The sequence below is a fragment of the Chanos chanos genome, chromosome 1 (genome assembly GCF_902362185.1).
Source record: "Chanos chanos chromosome 1, fChaCha1.1, whole genome shotgun sequence".
Lineage (NCBI taxonomy): Eukaryota > Metazoa > Chordata > Actinopteri > Gonorynchiformes > Chanidae > Chanos > Chanos chanos.
In genome coordinates, this window is record NC_044495.1 from 14,447,137 (window position 1) to 14,466,331 (window position 19,195).

General features: G+C 40.2%; 2 protein-coding genes across 2 annotated transcripts; one reads left to right on the forward strand and one right to left on the reverse strand.

Annotated features, from left to right (window-relative positions):
• Positions 1-62: 62 nt before the first annotated feature.
• Positions 63-8,244, forward strand: atp6v1c2 (ATPase H+ transporting V1 subunit C2). Its single transcript, XM_030782401.1, has 13 exons — positions 63-188; positions 1,234-1,301; positions 3,135-3,220; positions 3,684-3,746; positions 4,083-4,177; positions 4,288-4,379; positions 4,531-4,629; positions 5,657-5,725; positions 6,593-6,685; positions 6,771-6,858; positions 7,088-7,185; positions 7,317-7,446; positions 8,149-8,244. The coding sequence occupies exons 1-13, from the start codon at positions 63-65 to the stop codon at positions 8,242-8,244; spliced, it is 1,203 nt and encodes a 400-aa protein (XP_030638261.1).
• A 1,432-nt stretch (positions 8,245-9,676) lies between these two features.
• Positions 9,677-17,824, reverse strand: pdia6 (protein disulfide isomerase family A, member 6). The gene is made up of 13 exons (XM_030779437.1): positions 17,720-17,824; positions 16,810-16,951; positions 16,501-16,558; positions 15,900-16,026; positions 15,587-15,693; positions 15,083-15,210; positions 14,579-14,693; positions 14,011-14,151; positions 13,765-13,849; positions 13,583-13,655; positions 13,292-13,450; positions 12,938-13,034; positions 9,677-10,259 (listed from the first exon to the last, which is right to left on the reverse strand). The coding sequence occupies exons 1-13, from the start codon at positions 17,733-17,735 to the stop codon at positions 10,176-10,178; spliced, it is 1,332 nt and encodes a 443-aa protein (XP_030635297.1). The 5' UTR covers positions 17,736-17,824; the 3' UTR covers positions 9,677-10,175.
• Positions 17,825-19,195: the final 1,371 nt, after the last annotated feature.

Below are 19,195 nucleotides of genomic sequence, written 5' to 3' on the forward strand. Positions count from 1 at the left end.
GATTTGAGGGGAGGAGAGAATAGGCAGTAGTACAGAGGTCTTAGGCCCTTTGGCCAATCACAATGGAGTTCTGGTTGATCTCAGTGCCTCTGGACAAGGCCAGCTCCCAGTCTCTTGAGAAGCTCAAACGTGCAGCTTCCAAATCGAGTCTGGCAACAAGCTTCAGATTCCCAATACCAGAGCTGAAGGTAGGAGTACAGAGACACTTCCCTTCCCACCAGACAATTCACCTCCCATGAGGATAGAAATCAGATGTGTGTTATAAACTGTTACTTACTGAACCTGTTTTCTAAAAATGCCCCAGTGAAACATTCTTGAGGGATGTCTCTCCTGTGTAAATTGTTCTGGAACTCCAGAGTTTGTGTCAGTTACATTTCATCCATTCATACTTTGTTAAATAATACAGTGTTACAATTGAGAGAGCACTGCTTTCAAGCGCTTGCATAATAGCATTTACTGTGGTGAGTTTGAACTATTCCAGAAAGTGTTTATAATTTTCAGAACAATGGTCTTAGAGTTAATTTAACACTGGACGATATGCTGTATATATTAGTCAGTGACCACTAGTGCACAGTGTTTCTGTGGGGGTCAGAAGTGTTGGGTTGCCCTCTTCTCCAGTGAGGTCCCATGCTCAAGTTTCTCTCTCTCTGAAAGGCAGTGTGAAGTCAGTTATAGGACACTGTCCACAAACTCTTTCAATTCTGTCACAGATGTATAGATGTGAGAACTATGTGGTTCATACGCTCACAGGTTTGATGGGTTGGTAGTTGATCATTAGAGCACAACTCTAAAATACTGGAGTTAGAACTAAATCCGATATGATCTCCGTAAGAGAACTGTCTAGTCATCACATATTTCACAGATGACATTACAACGAGCTCTTCTTTTCAGTTGGACGCTCAAGTCTGTTGTGATGCTGTTCTCATTATTTAAACAGCATTATTAGATTGAACTTTGACTGAGGTGCTTGGCTGAGCATTTCAGATTCTTATGAGGAAATTCAAAAGTTTACATGGCAAATCTGTCAGTGTTAAATTAACTCTTAAGAGTGTTTAGTTCTCTGTAATGGACAGTGGCAAGTTTGAAGTGCAGCTAGTATTAGATTCACCATGCATGAGGCCCTCTGACATGTGCATGTAAAGCTGTCAGATTAAAGATTACAAATATGACAAACCTATGAGGATATGAAATCTATGACAAACCTCAGTCTTTTATTCTCTGGCCGTCTGAAAGGTGGGCACACTAGATACACTGTTGGCTGTGTCAGATGAGCTCTCAAGACTGGATGTGTTCACTGAAAGGTAAAAACAACATTACAGAGTTACCTCTGTAAAAAAAAATACTATTTTCATTGTTTGTTTGTTTTTGTTTGTTGTTTTGTTTTTTTCATATTAGCAAATTTGGTAGCATGTAAGTGATCAATTAACAGCTTCTTTAACAAATAGTTAGGGCGTGTTCTGTGTCTGCACTAAACACATAAGATGCTCTCTGTGTTTGTTACTAAAATATTAACCTATATCACATAACAGCATCAAACTACCTTGATCACAGAATCTGGAAATCTCTATAAAATACAGAAAACAGAGGGCCACTCTGACAGAGGGAATGGCAATGAGACGTGTGTTTGTGTGTTTGTCTGTCCATAGGAGTACATACATGGCTCTTTTGACTGTGATGTGTTGACAGACAGGTTGACTGAAGGACAATGTTCAGTTCATTCACAGCATCTCCCAGTTAACTGGTGCTGTGCAGCAGTTTTCAGTCATGTTTATTTGATCTAGTTTTCAGTTTCATAGGCTTAGTTTAGAGGCTAATTAATCTTGGGCTTGAATGCCTCAGTAGCTGGACATTACGAAGTCGTGTGGGTTTGGTTCCATTGGACTGCAGGTGTCTGCTGTGGGAAAATTCTTCAGCCACTGTATCACTGGAATTAACGACAAGTGAGACACTCAATCCTGCGGTCTCCTGTTTCAAGAACTACCTCACAATGTTCCAGCATCCAGCATAGCCACAGAGTTCTTGTGTTATGGAAACTGTGCTGTGGATCCCCCCCCCCCCCTTTCTCTCTCAATTCAAGGTTTCATTTACAGTGAGATGAGCTTAGAGCGGTTCTGCACAATAAATGTGTATGTTCCTTTTTTTGTTTGATATAGTACCATTTTCACATGGAGGTTATGAATCAGATCGATTTGAACAATAATTGAACACCACACTGTAAACCCCAAAACTGAAATCAAGAAAAAAAACTGTCAGGAAAGATAAGACCTTGAAAAATCTGAAATATTACAGTGAATAATTGGATCATACTTCATCAGATGTCATTAGTACTGGTCACTCTATCCATTTAGGCCTGTTTATTCAATTTTAGATAATCTGATTCCTTGGTTTTACTGAGGAGATATGGGGTTCCCATGCATAACCCCATGTGTAGCACTGTAATAAGCATGTATTATGTTTGCTTATTGGGAAATCAAATCAGTTTTACAAATGTAAGTCTTTACTCAGAAAAAGAAGACTTTATTATATCATGTTACATGTCCAGATTGTACTGCTAGTGCTAGTGCTTACTGCCAAGCTTCCAGCAACACTAATTTGATTTCATGACAACATTATTTTAATATTGAGATATACAACTGCATAGACACCTGAAATTAGAGGAACTGAAAATAGCATATGGTGTTGAAGAGGTGACTTTCTACAGGATTGTGAATGTACACATCTTTTCTCGTGTTACTCTAGCTCCCACACGCCTTTAAACGTCTATGTCTCCATTCCTCCATGACAGCATTTGTCTTTCACCCTTAACATTTGTGGATCAGATTTTGGGATGATTAAAATACTCTGTCTGACCTAACCAATCACTGTACTTTAACAAATATTAGATTAGCATTCATTTTAGTGGTCAGTGAAGTCTTAGGGATATTTGAATGAGTTTTGTGTTAATGTTTTTTATGAGCTTAAGGTGATGCTAACTTACATACCATTGCTTCTGTCCACACACACACACACACACACACACACAAACTAACGCCCATGTCTGCACAACTAATGCACCCCCCCCCCCCCCCCCCCCCACGCACACACCCACACGCACACGCACACTCACTTTCACATTCACACACACATACATACAGTGTGATGCGGAGGACCTCTCAGTGTATGGCAGAAGTCATGGAGCAGTCTAGTGATAAACTCCTAGAAAATGCCTTGGCAAATGGAGGTGAGTGAGAGACACACAAAATGTGACTGTGAAACTAACATACAAAAACAAACAAGTGAGCAAACAAACAAAAGCAGAAAAGTAGAGAGGTGATGATTAGCTAAGAGCACAGGTGCAAGTAACACAACAATCTCATTTTTACTGCTTGTATGTGTATGTATGCATGTATGTATATGTGTATATGTGTGAACGTATTTACTAAAAACATTTATTTATGTAATGACTTTGTCATGTACTATTTATTATATATGATTTCAAATGTTTGAATACCTCAGCTGTACCTCCATTAACCCTAATGTGATGTTCTTTAATTCAGTCTATGTCCTCATACTGTTTTAGTGTGTGTTGTGCCTGATGAGAAGGAGTGTTAAATCCTGAGCGCAGTGTTTAAACTCTGATTTTGTTTCTCTTAACTGGACCTAGTCTGTCACTTTAACACTAAATACCTTCATACTCCCATTAGAACTCAAGGCTCGTCACGCTGCTCAACAGTCTCCTTTGAGAACTTACTTCCACACTTTACGGGGTACAGCAACGTGCATGTGGGCTGGAGCTTGTCTTGTGTTTGCTTTTAGCCTTTAAGGTTCCTGTGTGATGATGCTGTGTCTTGTGGTGATAGACGGGTTTTGCGTTGACGTCCTGTGAAGATAAACAGGTTTTGTGATGGTGCTGTGTTTTGCGGTGACAAACAGGCGGTAAACAGCGAACAGGTGTGAAATGCTCGCTGAAATGCCTGAGATTTTTAATGGAACTGATGGTGTGATATAACACTTCACCTGTTTCTGTGTGATGCTGAGTGATCTCTTGAGCTTTATAAGATTATAATGTAACCCTCTTATATTGTTGCTGGTCCTGCTTTCAGTGGACCTGGCTACTTATGTGACACGTTTTCAGTGGGATAGAGCCAAATACTCCACTGCCCAGCCCCTCAAAACCCTGACTGATATTATTTCAAAGGTAAGCATTTCTCACAGTGCTTATTATACAATACAAATATATATATATATACAAAAACTTGTCTATTATACTGTATAGTTCTATGGGTTTTTTGTGTGTGTGCATGCCAGCAAGTGTCTCAGGTGGACTCAGAGCTGAAGTCTCGCAGTGCTGCATACGCTCATGTGAAAGCTAGTCTGCAGAGCCTGGAGAGAAAGACAGAGTGGGTTTTGTCCTCTTTTTCTGACCACTTTCTTTAACTTCAGTCATTTAGTGAATTAGTGATGCATTAAATCATGGTTCTGTTAACCTTGTAGCATGAATAATGTCTTTGATCAAAAATTACAAAGAAATGTTTTTGGCTCCATCACCAGGGCGAACCTCCAGACACGCACACTGACGGACATTGTGAGGAAAGAGGATCTGGTCCTTAACTCTGAGTATCTCACCACTTTACTGGTCGTTGTTCCAAGGTAGGAGGTCAAAAACCCTCAAAACAGAATGATTTTCACTGTGGCAAGAATTTGCTATAAATAGCTACAGTTTGCTATAAATAGCTACGGGCAGTGTAGGGCGTCAAAATCCAGTCCTGGAGGGCCATGGTCCTGCTGTTTTTCTTGTCGACCGACTAAATACAACCTCTGATTGCCTGAAGAGCGTGCACACCTGTTTTCAATGTGAAAATCAACAGGTAACTAAGCAATGAAAACAAAATACAGCAGGATCCTGGCCCTCCAGAACCGGATTTTGACACGTGCAGTTTAAGGTGTGTTTTATGGCTTAGCTTCTCAGCTCCTGCCCTTATAAAATCTAATCTTTGCACTTACACAGTAAACATCCTAAGATGTGTTTAATTTCTACCTGGCTTCATCTCCTTACTCTATGAGAACAGACTGACTACAGTGACCTTACTCTTACAAAATCCATTCATAACTAGAGAAAGATGAATTCTGTCTTGGTTTATTCCTGTTACAGCCAATCGGAGTTTTGTCATTGCTACTGTTGCCCACTAAGGGTTTTAGTCCAGATACTCTATGAAACTTTGAGTACTCACTTATCTGGGAATTAGAGCTTGTCGAACATGCATCTCTATTGTTTAGGGTGATAAATCTTTGTCAGTTACTCTGGACAAGAGCATCTACTAATGAATACATCTAAATGTACGTATCACGTTCTTGGGCTATGATTTGATACCAGACTCTTGTACACGGAAAAAGGCTAGAGGCTGGCTTAGCTCTAGTCTGTAGCAGGGTTAGAACAGGCAATCTGGGGCTAAACTCACAATTCAAGCTAAATGTAATAGAACTGTGATACCAACCTAGAACTGTCAGAGGTCTGTATGAAACATTAGTTGAAATTACATAACAAACTACAGTGTGAAAAAAGCCATTTTGATTTCCTCTAAGGGCAAATTTAAGCCTGTGTTTTATGATTGGCTGTCTGTTGGTGTGCTCCAGTTGGTGTGCTCTGTTCATTTGTGTTTACATGCTCTTATTACAGGGCAAGCTATAAGCAATGGGAAACAAGCTATGAATCCATGTGTGAATTTGTGGTTCCTCGCTCCAGTAGGTGGGTATCTGTTTCTGTGTGTTAGTGATATGTCTGTGTGTGCATCTCTGTCTCATGTCACATCCCAGGAAACAGAGGCGTGACCCAATAAACTCTTAGTACCAGCCAATCATAACAAATAATACAAATAATACATAATTATTTTGCACACTACTGACACATGCCTTAACTGGTCCTTAATATAGCTGACTAAATGCAAGTTTGAATAGAGAAAATATCATGGATGGCCTGGATGACAACAGACAGCTGTTTTAGGTTAACTGTATAATGGACAGCACATGTAAGACATACACTGATGCAGTGAGTTCAGCTTGGTCTTAAATGAAAGGTACTGAAGGGCTTAGGCAGGTCTGATGATGTCTGGATGCTGTTGTCACAATACAAAACTCTATTGTATTAGCAGTCGGTTTAAAGGTTAATCTAAGCACTTGGGTAAGGTTTCAGATGGAAAGGAAGAGTCTAACCACAGGCTGGTGGCCAGGGCTGTCTACAGTATCTCTGGACCTCTAATTGGTCCGCTTACAGGACTTATCCTTTTTTGGCTCGGTGAGACCACAGCCCAAGACATTGTGGTCTTGCAGTGTTATAAATGATGTTGTGTATGCTCCCTTTTCACAAATGTATTCTATTCTATTCTATTCTATTCTATTCTATTCTATTCTGTACTTTCAATTAACATAACTAGAATCTCACTGTGAATATAGAAATATTAGTTTTCCTAAACTACAAACAAATTATTTAGCTTAATTATGTTTTATTTATGCTATCTGTCACTCCAAAAGTGATCATACGCTTATTTTAATGTCCTTACTCTTGGCTGATGGTGGCAGTGTGTTTGACACTAAATGTCCTTTTTTTATTGTTTAGGAAGTTGTTGGAAGAGGCAGATGGAGGGATTTTCACAGTTACACTGTTCAAAAAAGCTGTCAGTGAATTCAAAACCAAAGCCAAAGCAAACAAGTGAGCAACTAGTCAACACTCTCATTTCATTTGAGTTTGTTTTCTGATTGTGTGTAAAGTGACATGCTCACTATGGTCCCATCAGATTCACAGTGCGAGAGTTCAGTTTGGATGAGGCAGAGCAACAGCGTCAGGAAATGACTCGTCTTAGTGTGGACAAGAAGGAGCAGTATGTAAGTATGTAACAACAGGATGCTGAATTACATCTGAATTACATCTCATTTTGGAGGAAAGAAAAAGTAAACACAGTCCTTCTTACAAACCTTAAAAAGCCCTCCTATATAGTTTTTAAGGTTTGAAAGGACCACCGAAACTGAGATTGGAAATAAGGTTGTTTGATAGTCTGCGGTGAGTCTACGATGAAGTACATTTCATGTTAAAGCAGATGGTTTGTTCCACCAGGGTACATTTGTGCGATGGCTGAAAGTGAATTTCAGTGAAGTATTTGTGGCCTGGATACACATCAAAGCTCTCAGAGTATATGTAGAATCTGTTCTCAGGTAAGACAAACATTTTTACCCAATGATTCTTTGAAAAAGTGAGGAACCTGTTACCATGTTCTGGTCACATATACAAAATGTGATGAATCAGTTGTTTCTCTAACAGAGTCTGATTGTTTATGCTTGGGCAGGTATGGTTTGCCAGTCAGTTTCCAGGCGGTTTTGCTCCAGCCGGACAAGAAGAGGATAAAGAGACTGAGAGAGCAGCTCAACTCTCTCTTCACACATCTAGACCCTGCGGCTGCTGCCAGCAAACCAGATGTAAGAATTATTCTCAAATATTACTAAAGCTTGGCATTGGCACATTTAGTCTCTTTTTATTTTGTAGATGAAACATTTTTTTAAAACGTATTAAGACTGAGGACCCTGATTACATGATGCATAATGTGTGCACGTTTTTATAACTATATCTTAATGATCTATTAAAACGATCATAAGACCTCAAGCTCAACCTTTATTTGGGCTGCGACACAGTCAATAAGTGTTCTTTTCTATGAAAAGGGCCTTTTCATAATGTTTTGTCCCTATTGGAGACATTGGTTTGATCATATTTTGTACTACGAGCTCCAGCTGCTTTCCTCTGTTTGGCAGCACAGTATCATGTAAGTCCATAAGGCCTTAAACCTCTAATGCTGCTTCTGCAGTGATGGCTAAACAGGACTCATCTTACTAACCTAATACAAACCATTGTTAACCCGGTAGAGCTTAGTACTGTACTCAGCTGCATAGGAGGTCACTGAATCATTTGTATTAATAACTTATAGGATATGTTGAAACACAGTGGTTACTTTTGTATTGTCTTGTATGTATGTATGTATGTATGTCCCTAAACACACCCACCAGACAGTACAGTATTACTACACCTGTTTCAACCTGTCTGGTTCTGCAAGTGGTTGTCCTGGTCTAAAACATTAACTAGAGTGGTATGTTTTCATCAGTGAAACTGAGGTTCTCTGTTTTTAGGTGGGACTGGACATTCCAGGTGTGAGCACTGGACAGCAAGAATACTACTCTTACATCTGTTACCCAGTCAGCATAAATCTGCTCGACCCCAGCTAGCCCTCACAGAACCCGCCGAGCCCCACCAGCTTGTCTCACTGTCGTTCATGACAACTGCAGCAAGAACTCATTAAACTCCCCATCAAGAATACAGCTCACTGGTACCATGCTCACTACTACAGAATTCCCTATGGTCCCAATGAAGGTAAACCCCATCAAAAACCTCAGAGAACGGAACTGGGTACCTAAGTTCTAAATGATATTTATACCATAACAACCTGAAGAAACAGTTGGTCCGGGTCTAAGCACAGTGAAATGTGCTATTTATGTATGTATGTATTATAATGTAAGTACAGTGTAACTATTGTATAGACTCTATTAGTTTCTTCATGTACAATATAGATTAAACAGCCGATTAATTAGCCCTCAGGTTGTACACCTAGCTAAAGCACTGTCTAGTTGTGCAGAAATGCATCCAACAATTTGTGGTTTGAATCCCAGCTTGAATCCCACATTTGTAGGTAAGCCATGGTGAGTCTCCAGCTTTACTCAGATGTAAATAACCCTGAAAACAGCCTTGTTTCCTTTTTATTTTCCTTGTTTGTTATTTGTGTAAATACATTCTGTACTTTCTTTGTTCATCTTTCCAGACTCTGTTTAGTGTATGAAAATGCTGGAGAATTTCTAAATTATGGATGACCAAATAATGTGTTACTTTTCAATAGGTAAAAACTCTAGTTAAGCACATTTCATGGTGGATGCAATGTGTGCATTTAAAAAACAAACAAACAAACAAACAAACAAACAAAAAAACGAGTTATTCACACCCATCCTCTCATTGGCTCTTGTGTCATTAAAGAGGAATACATGTTGTTATTTCTAAATTGATACATTATTTTCTAATTAAATTAAACAAAAAATGTGAATAAATAGACATATTTTTAAGGGCCCTGCACTCTCTTTGAAGTTTTTGTTTTGTTCTGTTACATCTGTTACGGTGCCCAGTGTGTATAGTGAGATTTGACGATACAGTCTGAGAATTTGTGTCAAGGCAGTTAGACCTCTGGTTTTCTCCTGTGTGTCCTCTCTTCTGAGCACATTCTGGAGCCCTGTCAAAGGCTCTCAGTTACCTTTGTGGAAAGTGTGAATGAAAAGTACCTCAGTGTTTATCTTACTAGAAAACTGGATAATTCACTGGGACAACGAGGTGCTCATCAGTCTTTGAAAAGGATGAAGAAAACAGTGGTTGAAGAGAGAATATGAAAAATACTATTTTTGTTAATGTGTACGCAAAGTACATTTACTCTCCTCAAAACACCACCAGACAGAACATCCCAAGCTCCATGTGCACAAATAGGCCTCTGGCGCCCTCCACAGGCTGAGAGTGGTACTGTGAACTGTGCCGTGAACAACAGCTAGAAACTCCAAACTCATATCACACTGTCATTTCCAAAAAATATTTATTCAAATTGTATAACCCCCTAAATGAAAACACACTATTTCATACAAAACAAACATGACAATATTACGTTTTTTTTGCCCTCTTCCCACAGAACAGCACAAACAGAAGCATGATCTTAACACACTATTACAGTCACAGCTAGCACTGTTGTTTTAGAAACCATAACATGTTTTTAGCCAAGAGACTCTCCTGTGGGATAGAGCCATCAGAGAGCTGCGTTTGGGGTATTTAAGGCCGTACATTTTATTTGGAAAATGCATTAAAATGATACTGTCGAGCTACTCGAGCTCAAATAGTCTCGCCGACATTCAAAGCACGCGAGACACTGGGCCAAGTTTGGATTGACTCCTTTTATAGGAGCCGTTGTAAGTTTGTTATATTAATCAGCCGTGGAAGTTACAGACTCAGTGACACAGACCATGTTTTGAGTGTTTTTTTTTTTCTTCTCATTTCTGGGAAGTTCTTCATTTCCCCCTCTTCCATAGGAGAGGAGAAGACCCCTGACTTAAAACAAACTTCTCTCTGGAACTTACAACTCATCTTTTCCCGAATCTCCTGTTTCCAGATCGTCCAGGTCCACATCACTCAAGTCGATGTCATCCTCCATTGGCAACTAAGAGAGGGAGCACAGACATGAAATACAGTTTACTATAAAAATGAAGACTCCACAAACCCCAGACGCTACATTCTAACCAGACGCTACATTCTAACCATTAAGACTCCACAAACCCCAGATGCTACCTTATAACCATTAAGACTCCACAAACCCCAGACCCTACATTCTAACCATTAAGACTCCACAAACCCCAGATGCTACATTCTAACCCTTAAGACTACACAAACCCCAGACACTACACTCTAACCATTAAGACTACACAAACCCCAGACACTACACTCTAACCCTTAAGAACACACAAACCCCAGACACTACCTTCTAACCCTTAAGAACACACAAACCCCAGACACTACACTAACCATTAAGACTACACAAACCCCAGACACTACACTAACCATTAAGACTACACAAACCCAAGATACTACACTCTAACCCTTAAGACTACACAAACCCCAGACACTACACTCTAACCCTTAAGACTACACAAACCCCAGACACTACACTCTAACCCTTAAGACTACACAAACCCCAGACACTACACTAACCCTTAAGACTACACAAACCCCAGACACTACACTAACCCTTAAGACTACACAAACCCCAGACACTACACTCTAACCCTTAAGACTACACAAACCCCAGACACTACCTTCTTACCATTAAGACTCCACAAACCCCAGACACTACACTCTAACCATTAAGACTACACAAACCCCAGACACTACACTCTAACCCTTAAGACTACACAAAGCCCAGACACTACACTCTAACCATTAAGAACACACAAAGCCCAGACACTACACTAACCATTAAGAACACACAAACCCCAGACACTACACTAACCATTAAGACTACACAAACCCCAGACGCTACCTTCTAACCATTAAGACTACACAAACCCCAGACGCTACCTTCTAACCATTAAGACTACACAAACCCCAGACACTACACTCTAACCCTTAAGACTACACAAACCCCAGACACTACACTCTAACCCTTAAGACTACACAAACCCCAGACACTACCTTCTAACCATTAAGACTACACAAACCCCAGACACTACACTCTAACCCTTAAGACTACACAAACCCCAGACACTACCTTCTAACCATTAAGACTACACAAACCCAAGACACTACACTCTAACCCTTAAGACTACACAAACCCCAGACACTACCTTCTAACCATTAAGACTACACAAACCCCAGACACTACACTCTAACCCTTAAGACTACACAAACCCCAGACACTACACTAACCCTTAAGACTACACAAACCCCAGACACTACACTAACCATTAAGACTACACAAACCCCAGACACTACACTCTAACCCTTAAGACTACACAAACCCCAGACGCTACCTTCTAACCATTAAGACTACACAAACCCCAGACACTACACTCTAACCATTAAGACTACACAAACCCCAGACACTACACTCTAACCCTTAAGACTACACAAAGCCCAGACACTACACTCTAACCATTAAGAACACACAAAGCCCAGACACTACACTAACCATTAAGAACACACAAACCCCAGACACTACACTAACCATTAAGACTACACAAACCCCAGACGCTACCTTCTAACCATTAAGACTACACAAACCCCAGACGCTACCTTCTAACCATTAAGACTCCACAAACCCAAGACGCTACCTTCTAACGATTAAGACTCCACAAACCCAAGACACTACACTAACCATTAAGACTACACAAACCCCAGACACTACCTTCTAACCATTAAGACTACACAAACCCCAGACGCTACATTCTAACCATTAAGACTACACAAACCCCAGACACTACCTTCTAACCATTAAGACTACACAAACCCCAGACACTACACTCTAACCATTAAGACTACACAAACCCCAGACACTACACTCTAACCATTAAGAACACACAAACCCAAGACACTATATTAGTAGCCAGGAAAAAGGCTGATATTTGATCTCTCGTAACAAATCAATTGCTGCAACTGAGGCAAAAAAGCATGCAAGCTTGACTTGTGACATCTCCAAGATACATCAAAATTATAAAAGCACCAATGTGTTTTAATCTACTTCATGCAACCTAGAGAGTGCCATGAGTGCTGTCGACAGACACATTGATTATTTCCAAACTTGTGTTTACATCTTGAAATGTTCCATAAACATCCCAATAAGGCTTCAGCACATATCAAGGAGAGATGTTATGTAATAGCAATACAGAAAACAAGAAGGAGCTGAGAAAACGATCACAAATGTATCAAATGTTGCATCTTTTTTTTTTCTTTTTTAAATTGGTCCTTTTCGGGATCAGACAGCACAATTTTCTGTCAAGCAAGTAAATGTCTTGATATTGCTACAATATACAGACTGTGCAAGATATCCAAGTGGTAAAACATCTGAATTTTCTACAATGGCATCTAATCGCATGGCCATGCATATCTGTGCCTGCCTGGAATTCTCCCAGCTGCTACTGAAGTAACAGACTGTTCAACCAATGATCCTCCTGTCTATACTATGGACACTCATTTGACACCTACAGCGGAGGAAATTAACCACTGAGGTACTTTTTAAAAAAAATATATTTATTGAGATTACTAAATTGACCACGATAAGGATTTGGGACCATTTTCGCCCAGCTCTAATGACATGACATAACCGCTCCAAATTTCTCCACTCACCTCTCCATCTTTGCCATCCCAAGGCTCCACCTTGTTAATTCTGGGAAGAGCTCCTCCTCCGACTGTAGCTGTGGAGCCCCTTCCAACAGACAGCTCCCTGAAAGAGGAGAACATGTCAAAGTTTCTCACCTTTAAAATGCCTAACGGCGGTTCCAAAGCAGCCTTGAGAAATTTAACTTGATCATTAACTTTGCTCTTCTTACTGGTGTTACAGAAGCCATGTTGCATTGATTTCCCTGTCTATTCATTGAATGATAGGTCCTACATAAACGGAGACACTCTTTTTTCTAGAAATTATCATTTATACACATATTAAAGAGTAACTATTTCTGTTAGTAGAGCAATTTGACTGACCTGAGAAACTCATGGATGCCTGTTTCACTGAAGGAGCCCCTGAGAAGAGCAAATTTCATTTTACGAGCATTTATGGCAGCCATGGCAGGGTAACCGAAACCACCAATCCCCAGAGACACCTCCAAGTCCATCTGTGCACCTGCCTCAGTCCACAGCCAGCTGCAGAGAGAGAGAAGGGGAGGGGGGGGGGGGGGGGTACATGAGAATACACATGACATTACATGCTGTATGTATCTGCTCAGTCTATCATGTTGTCTGATCTGTCTAAATGTCAGACAAGTTCTCACTCACCCCCACATCTTCTTTTTATATTTCTCTGCCATTTTCTTCATCACGTCCAGATAGCCGTTTCTCCCAGATGCACCTGACAACACCACTCAGATGATTAGATCTGACACACACACACACACACACGTACAGAAGGAGGCTGTGTACTGCATGTTGGACCCTAGAGAAATGTGGGAGGTGTGTACCTGTGTCCAGAATGTGGGGTAGCACAGAGATAATGCACAGCTGGTAATCCTCACAGGTCTTCTTTACTACGTCCTCATTTAGGATCTAAGGAGAGCAAAGAGATAACACAGCCCAACACATTCAGTCAAACAGCAACACAGCCCAACACATTCAGTCAAACAGCAGAGAAGAGTTTCAGAGGAACAGTCTGAAACAAACAAAAAAAAAACAAACACACAAACCCACACACACACAGCTGGACTCACCTCCAGGATCTCTGGTGGAGGTGCATTGGCTGAGAACAGGTCCATGGCTCGTGCGATGATGTCAGACCGTGTTCTTCCTCCTTCATAATCCTCAGGTTCCTCTCCTTTACTGAAGATCTTAATGGTGGGAAACCCACGGATCTGAACAAACGCACCAGAACATTTAATTTTTAACACATGATAAACATTAACCACTAGATCCCCTAAAAGAACAACAGTGACCTCACAGCATCCCAGAAGGAACCCTCAGACATGAGAGTGGCCTGTACTACAACAGCAACACTGGAACAAAAATAATAATAATAATTTGTTTGGCAACAGGCTGTTTTGATAAAAGTAGTCTTTTGAACATAATGAAAAAGTGAGTGAACGGAGTGTTTTGTCATTAGTTTGATCGAGTTTATTTAATTGAATAACTGTTCTCCAGCTCCAATCAATTTCCTTTAATTACACTCACTCTGTCATGGTTCCTAAACTAGACCTGTGGAATTTGAATTGTGGTATGACACAGATGCATACTGTTGATTGGCTGATCGTGGATATTAATCAATCCCAGACTCCAACTCACCCCATAGCGACTGGCCAGGCCTTGATGTACAGTGGCATCTACAGCTCCCAGTTTCACTTTGCCTTTTGTCTGGTCCTTGACCTCTGAGGCAGCTGCAGCCCATTCCGGCTCAAGACTGATTAAGCACAAATCATGAGTTACTAAAAGATAATGACTGAAATATCACACACATGTTTAAATACGTGGATTAGTCCCAAAGTTAATTCAAGTCCCTCTTTAATTAGAATGCTGGAAACCTGAACTCTCTGTCACATTTTAAAGCCCTGTGAAAAATGAGCTGGACTAGTGGAGTGACATACCAAACCACCAGCAGGAAAAGTTTTAAAGTAAGAACGACAGTTATCAGTACTGAAATGATGGAGGAAAAATGCCAAACTGATCTTTTCCCTTAAAAACAACAGAAGTTTGACAGGTTCATGTGCCCAGATGCTTTAAAAGACTTCACTTACATCTATACCAGTATGAATAAGTAAATACACATTGCCATAAAATATTTAAACTCACTTCTTGCAGTGACCACACCAAGGAGCGAAGAACTCCACCATCCATATGTCATCACTGTTAAGCACCATCTTATCGAAGTTATCATCTGTGAGCTCCACCACATCCTTCTTACCACTGCCTCCACCACTCTGTAAAAACACATCATGACATCACCACACCAAGTCCTGACAATAACAGGGTCCCACTTATTATACATGGGGTCATCAGCCAAACATAACTTATTTGACTTGTTACTTGACTAGATTTTGATTTGGTCGGAAAGAAATTTTCTGTGATGTACACAAAACAAGGGATTTCAACTGAAGTTATGGTCCACCATAAACTCATTATGACTACTGTCAGTAGAGTTTTAAATGTCCAGGCTCCTCCCTTTTATAGACTCAGAGTGTCTATGCAAGGCTATTGTCTGTTTACATAAGAGATAAAGTGTACAACTGTGTGTGTCATATTGTGCATACGTGTGTACAGTGTGTGTCCTTATATTGGGGGTGGTGATGGACATACCTGTCTACCCTGGCTGGAGCCTCCTGTCTTTCCACTCAGTCTGTCCTTCACCAGAGAACGCAGAGCTGACAGGGCCCCGTCCACTATGGCTTCACTGGTTCGACCACCTGACAAGAGCCACACATACACTCTTAAAACACAGATTTTTACTCTAAACTGCATTCAGGTAATTCAACATCTGGCAGGCATAAATGAACTCGGCTCAGAGAGGGAGGTTTGATCATTACAAATGGCAGACTAAAAATGACAACAGTGAGGAAAGGAATCACGAAACTTGGATGATCTCCACAAAAGCTCATGAGTGATCTGTTACCTTGGTAATCCTCGGGTTTATTTTTGTTAGCTCCAAAGATCTTGATAGTCGGGAAGCCTCGAATTCCATACTGACCACCGAGTGACTTGTGTTGATCTGCGTTGACTGCCCCAATCTTTACAACGCCCTGAAAACACCACCAGAACAGGGTTAATATACCAGTCATGCCAACTGAGGACCTGCATTTTCTCTCGTATTCATATTCAGACTGATGCGTGCAAATACTGGTGGTTCATGTGATCCACATCACAGTGGAATGACATAATTTGAAATAAATGTATTAGGAATAAAACCTAAATAATAACATATTGCTGGGAAATAAGCTTTTCTTGGAAATAAGCTTTCTTATTTTGGCTTATTATAACAGAGAGAATTCAGCTCACAAGATATCACACTCTTTAACGTAAGTATTATGTGATTTGTTGAACAAGCACTAAGAAGTAGTAGATGCTCTACAGTGTTATTTTAACATTTCATGGTGTAATCTAACTGTGAATGAAGCCCAGCTGAATGAGGTAGATAACATGTGACACACTGAAGACAGGACACAGGGATGACCAGCATGCTTTGCTTCTTTTGCATGTACGTGTTCAGAAATTACCTTCAAAGCAGTGGCAGCTTTCTTCCAATCAGGAGTCAGTCTCTGGCAGTGACCACACCTGTGGAGACAAACAGAGTTCTCTGATGTGTCTACAGCCTTTTCACAGATACAGCATATCATTAAAAAAATTTCATATTCCCTAAATTCACAACCATAAGGAAGAAGAATCTAGGATGAACTATGAGACAGTGTATGCATTTCGGTAGTTCAGAGATGTAAGTTGTAATGAGGATATCGGAGGCGTTTACATGAAATGAAATGTTCAAAACTTATCCTTACAGACATTGCCATTGTCCTGGAATAACTCACCATGGAGCATAGAATTCAACAAGCCACAGGCTGTCACTCTGCAGAACCATTTTATTAAAATTGGAGGGGTCTAGCTCGATCACATCGTCACTGGATGAGTAGAACCCCTGGACATCCAGAAAGAGGGTGCACGCGAGCAGACCTGTGTCAAGAACCAAAGCCTTGTATCATAAACATGCAGGAAAACATCATAGAACTGGACCGAGAAAAGATACACACCACACGACAACCAGACGGTGACCACAGTGGGCTCAAGCAGTGGCCCTGTACACACTGTGTAGCAAGTTTCCTTCTCAGGCTCGTTGTGCTGAACTGTAGATGTGTATGGTTCTTGTAGGCTATTTCAAGCTACTGTCACTTTCATTCACATTTTAATTTCTTTCTGGATATTCAAAACATTCCCATTACGTCGAAAGTTATGCAAAATTAAAACGACTAGCTTTGCATGGGTCAAGTAGCGAGTTCAATTATTACAGAGCATCCAAGATGAAACTGCTTGTACGCTAGCGTGTAAATGCCCAGGCCTTCCCAAGTGAATGGGAAATATAGAACTCTGAAGCAAAACATGAATAAGACTGACTGATATAAACTAACAACGGTTCGTTAGCTAAATGTCCTCTTCATGTCGCACAACAGCACACATGCTATATGAGGCCGACTTTTAAATACACTTTCCATGTCTCTTTCATGACTGGATGGTTTTGTGCACAGAGCGGCAGTAAAGTATGCTTTGTATTCACTCTCGTAAACATGTTACAATACACTGAATCATCTTGCACATAGTTAACAAGCATTCGCATACAGGCTATCTGACAAAGTGAGGTAAGCTGCAAAACAAAACAGCCAAAATGATGACCAGAATAACCACCTGATAGCTATTACTGAAATCCCACTAAATATTTTTTCTTACCATACAGCAGTCTCATCGCTATTTCTTCCTCCACCTACAATACTTAACAATGATGATCAAAATTTGGACTGGAATCACCGATATGGGTCTTGCACGGCGTAGATACGAGTCACAGAGTGAATCGAAACTTGCCGTGTCTTGCACTGATTGGTTCAGAAAATGACGATAGGCCGAAACGTCCAATCATACGCTTACGTGTAGTTTTACTGAAGCAGGACAAGTAACCCCTAGGAAATGAGAGCGCCTTCCATTGGCAGGAAAAGGCATTATGAAAGTCCAACATCAAACTATCCGAAAGTTGTGTGAAGTTAGCTGAAGTAGTTAATTTTTCAGTTAATCTTTTATGTTATTTTGATATAACCAAATCGTCTTATTAATTAATTCAGTTTTAAAGGACTGAGCGTTAAAAGTATATGACTGTGCTGAGACTATGCGATGCTTTGACACTATGCAAGAAGTATATGTTCTTAGGATTCAAAAGTCATCAGACTACGACAGTTTCATACTAAATTCTAAATCTAAAGTGAATGAAAAAAATGTGTATATCTATTGAAATCGATGAGGTTTTTCTAATCATGAACAGACTCATTGGTGCTCTGGGCTAATCTTATAACAAACTGAGAACACTTACTTGAAAGAAAGAAAGAAAGAAAGAAAGAAAGAAAAAGAAAAAGAGGAGAAGAGAAAGAGATACAGAAAGAGAGAGAGGAAGGAAGAAAGGAAAGAAAGAAAGAAAGAAAGACACAATCCCTCAAGATTCCAGCCAATGCGTGTGAAACGTCCCTGTCTCAGACTCTCAAAGAGTGCCGTTTGCCCAGTTTACCACTGGTGAGCAGTGTTACTCTAAAATCTCTTACTACAGCACTATCACAACAACAGTATCAAATTGTTTCAGGAAATTTACCAAGTAAAATAGAATGTCAAACTCGATAGAGCTTGACAGGATGTAGCTGGAAAAAACGCAGTGACTAATTTTCACACAACTTTTATTTAACTTTACCTTTGCTCTCCATAACCGATGTTTTAGGAAAAGAACATTCTCCAGACATTTTCCAGTGTCCAGTGGTTACGGAAAAGCAAACAAACAAACAAACTAAAACCTCATTTCAACACCCTAAAAAGGAGAAATGCCTCCTGATTACATCCATAATGAAGTACAAACTTTTTTGTGAAATTTTCTTAAGATCACTGTGTCCTCCACATCCTTTTCATTTAAAAGTTAATCTACATAATCTACTTTAACTACATATTTGCAAGTTTGCATGTTGCTTCAAGGCCCATTACAAACTTTCTACATTAAGAGCAGCTGTGATTATGCGCAGTAATGGATGATCTGCAGGTTTCCACATTATTTCTTGATTTAACAAACACTCACTCACCCTGTTTAGAGATATCACGCCAGGTGTACATGCCATCAGCCTTCAGCATCAACAACTGTTTCTCACCATGTCAGGCTCTCACACAAACAGTGGTTTA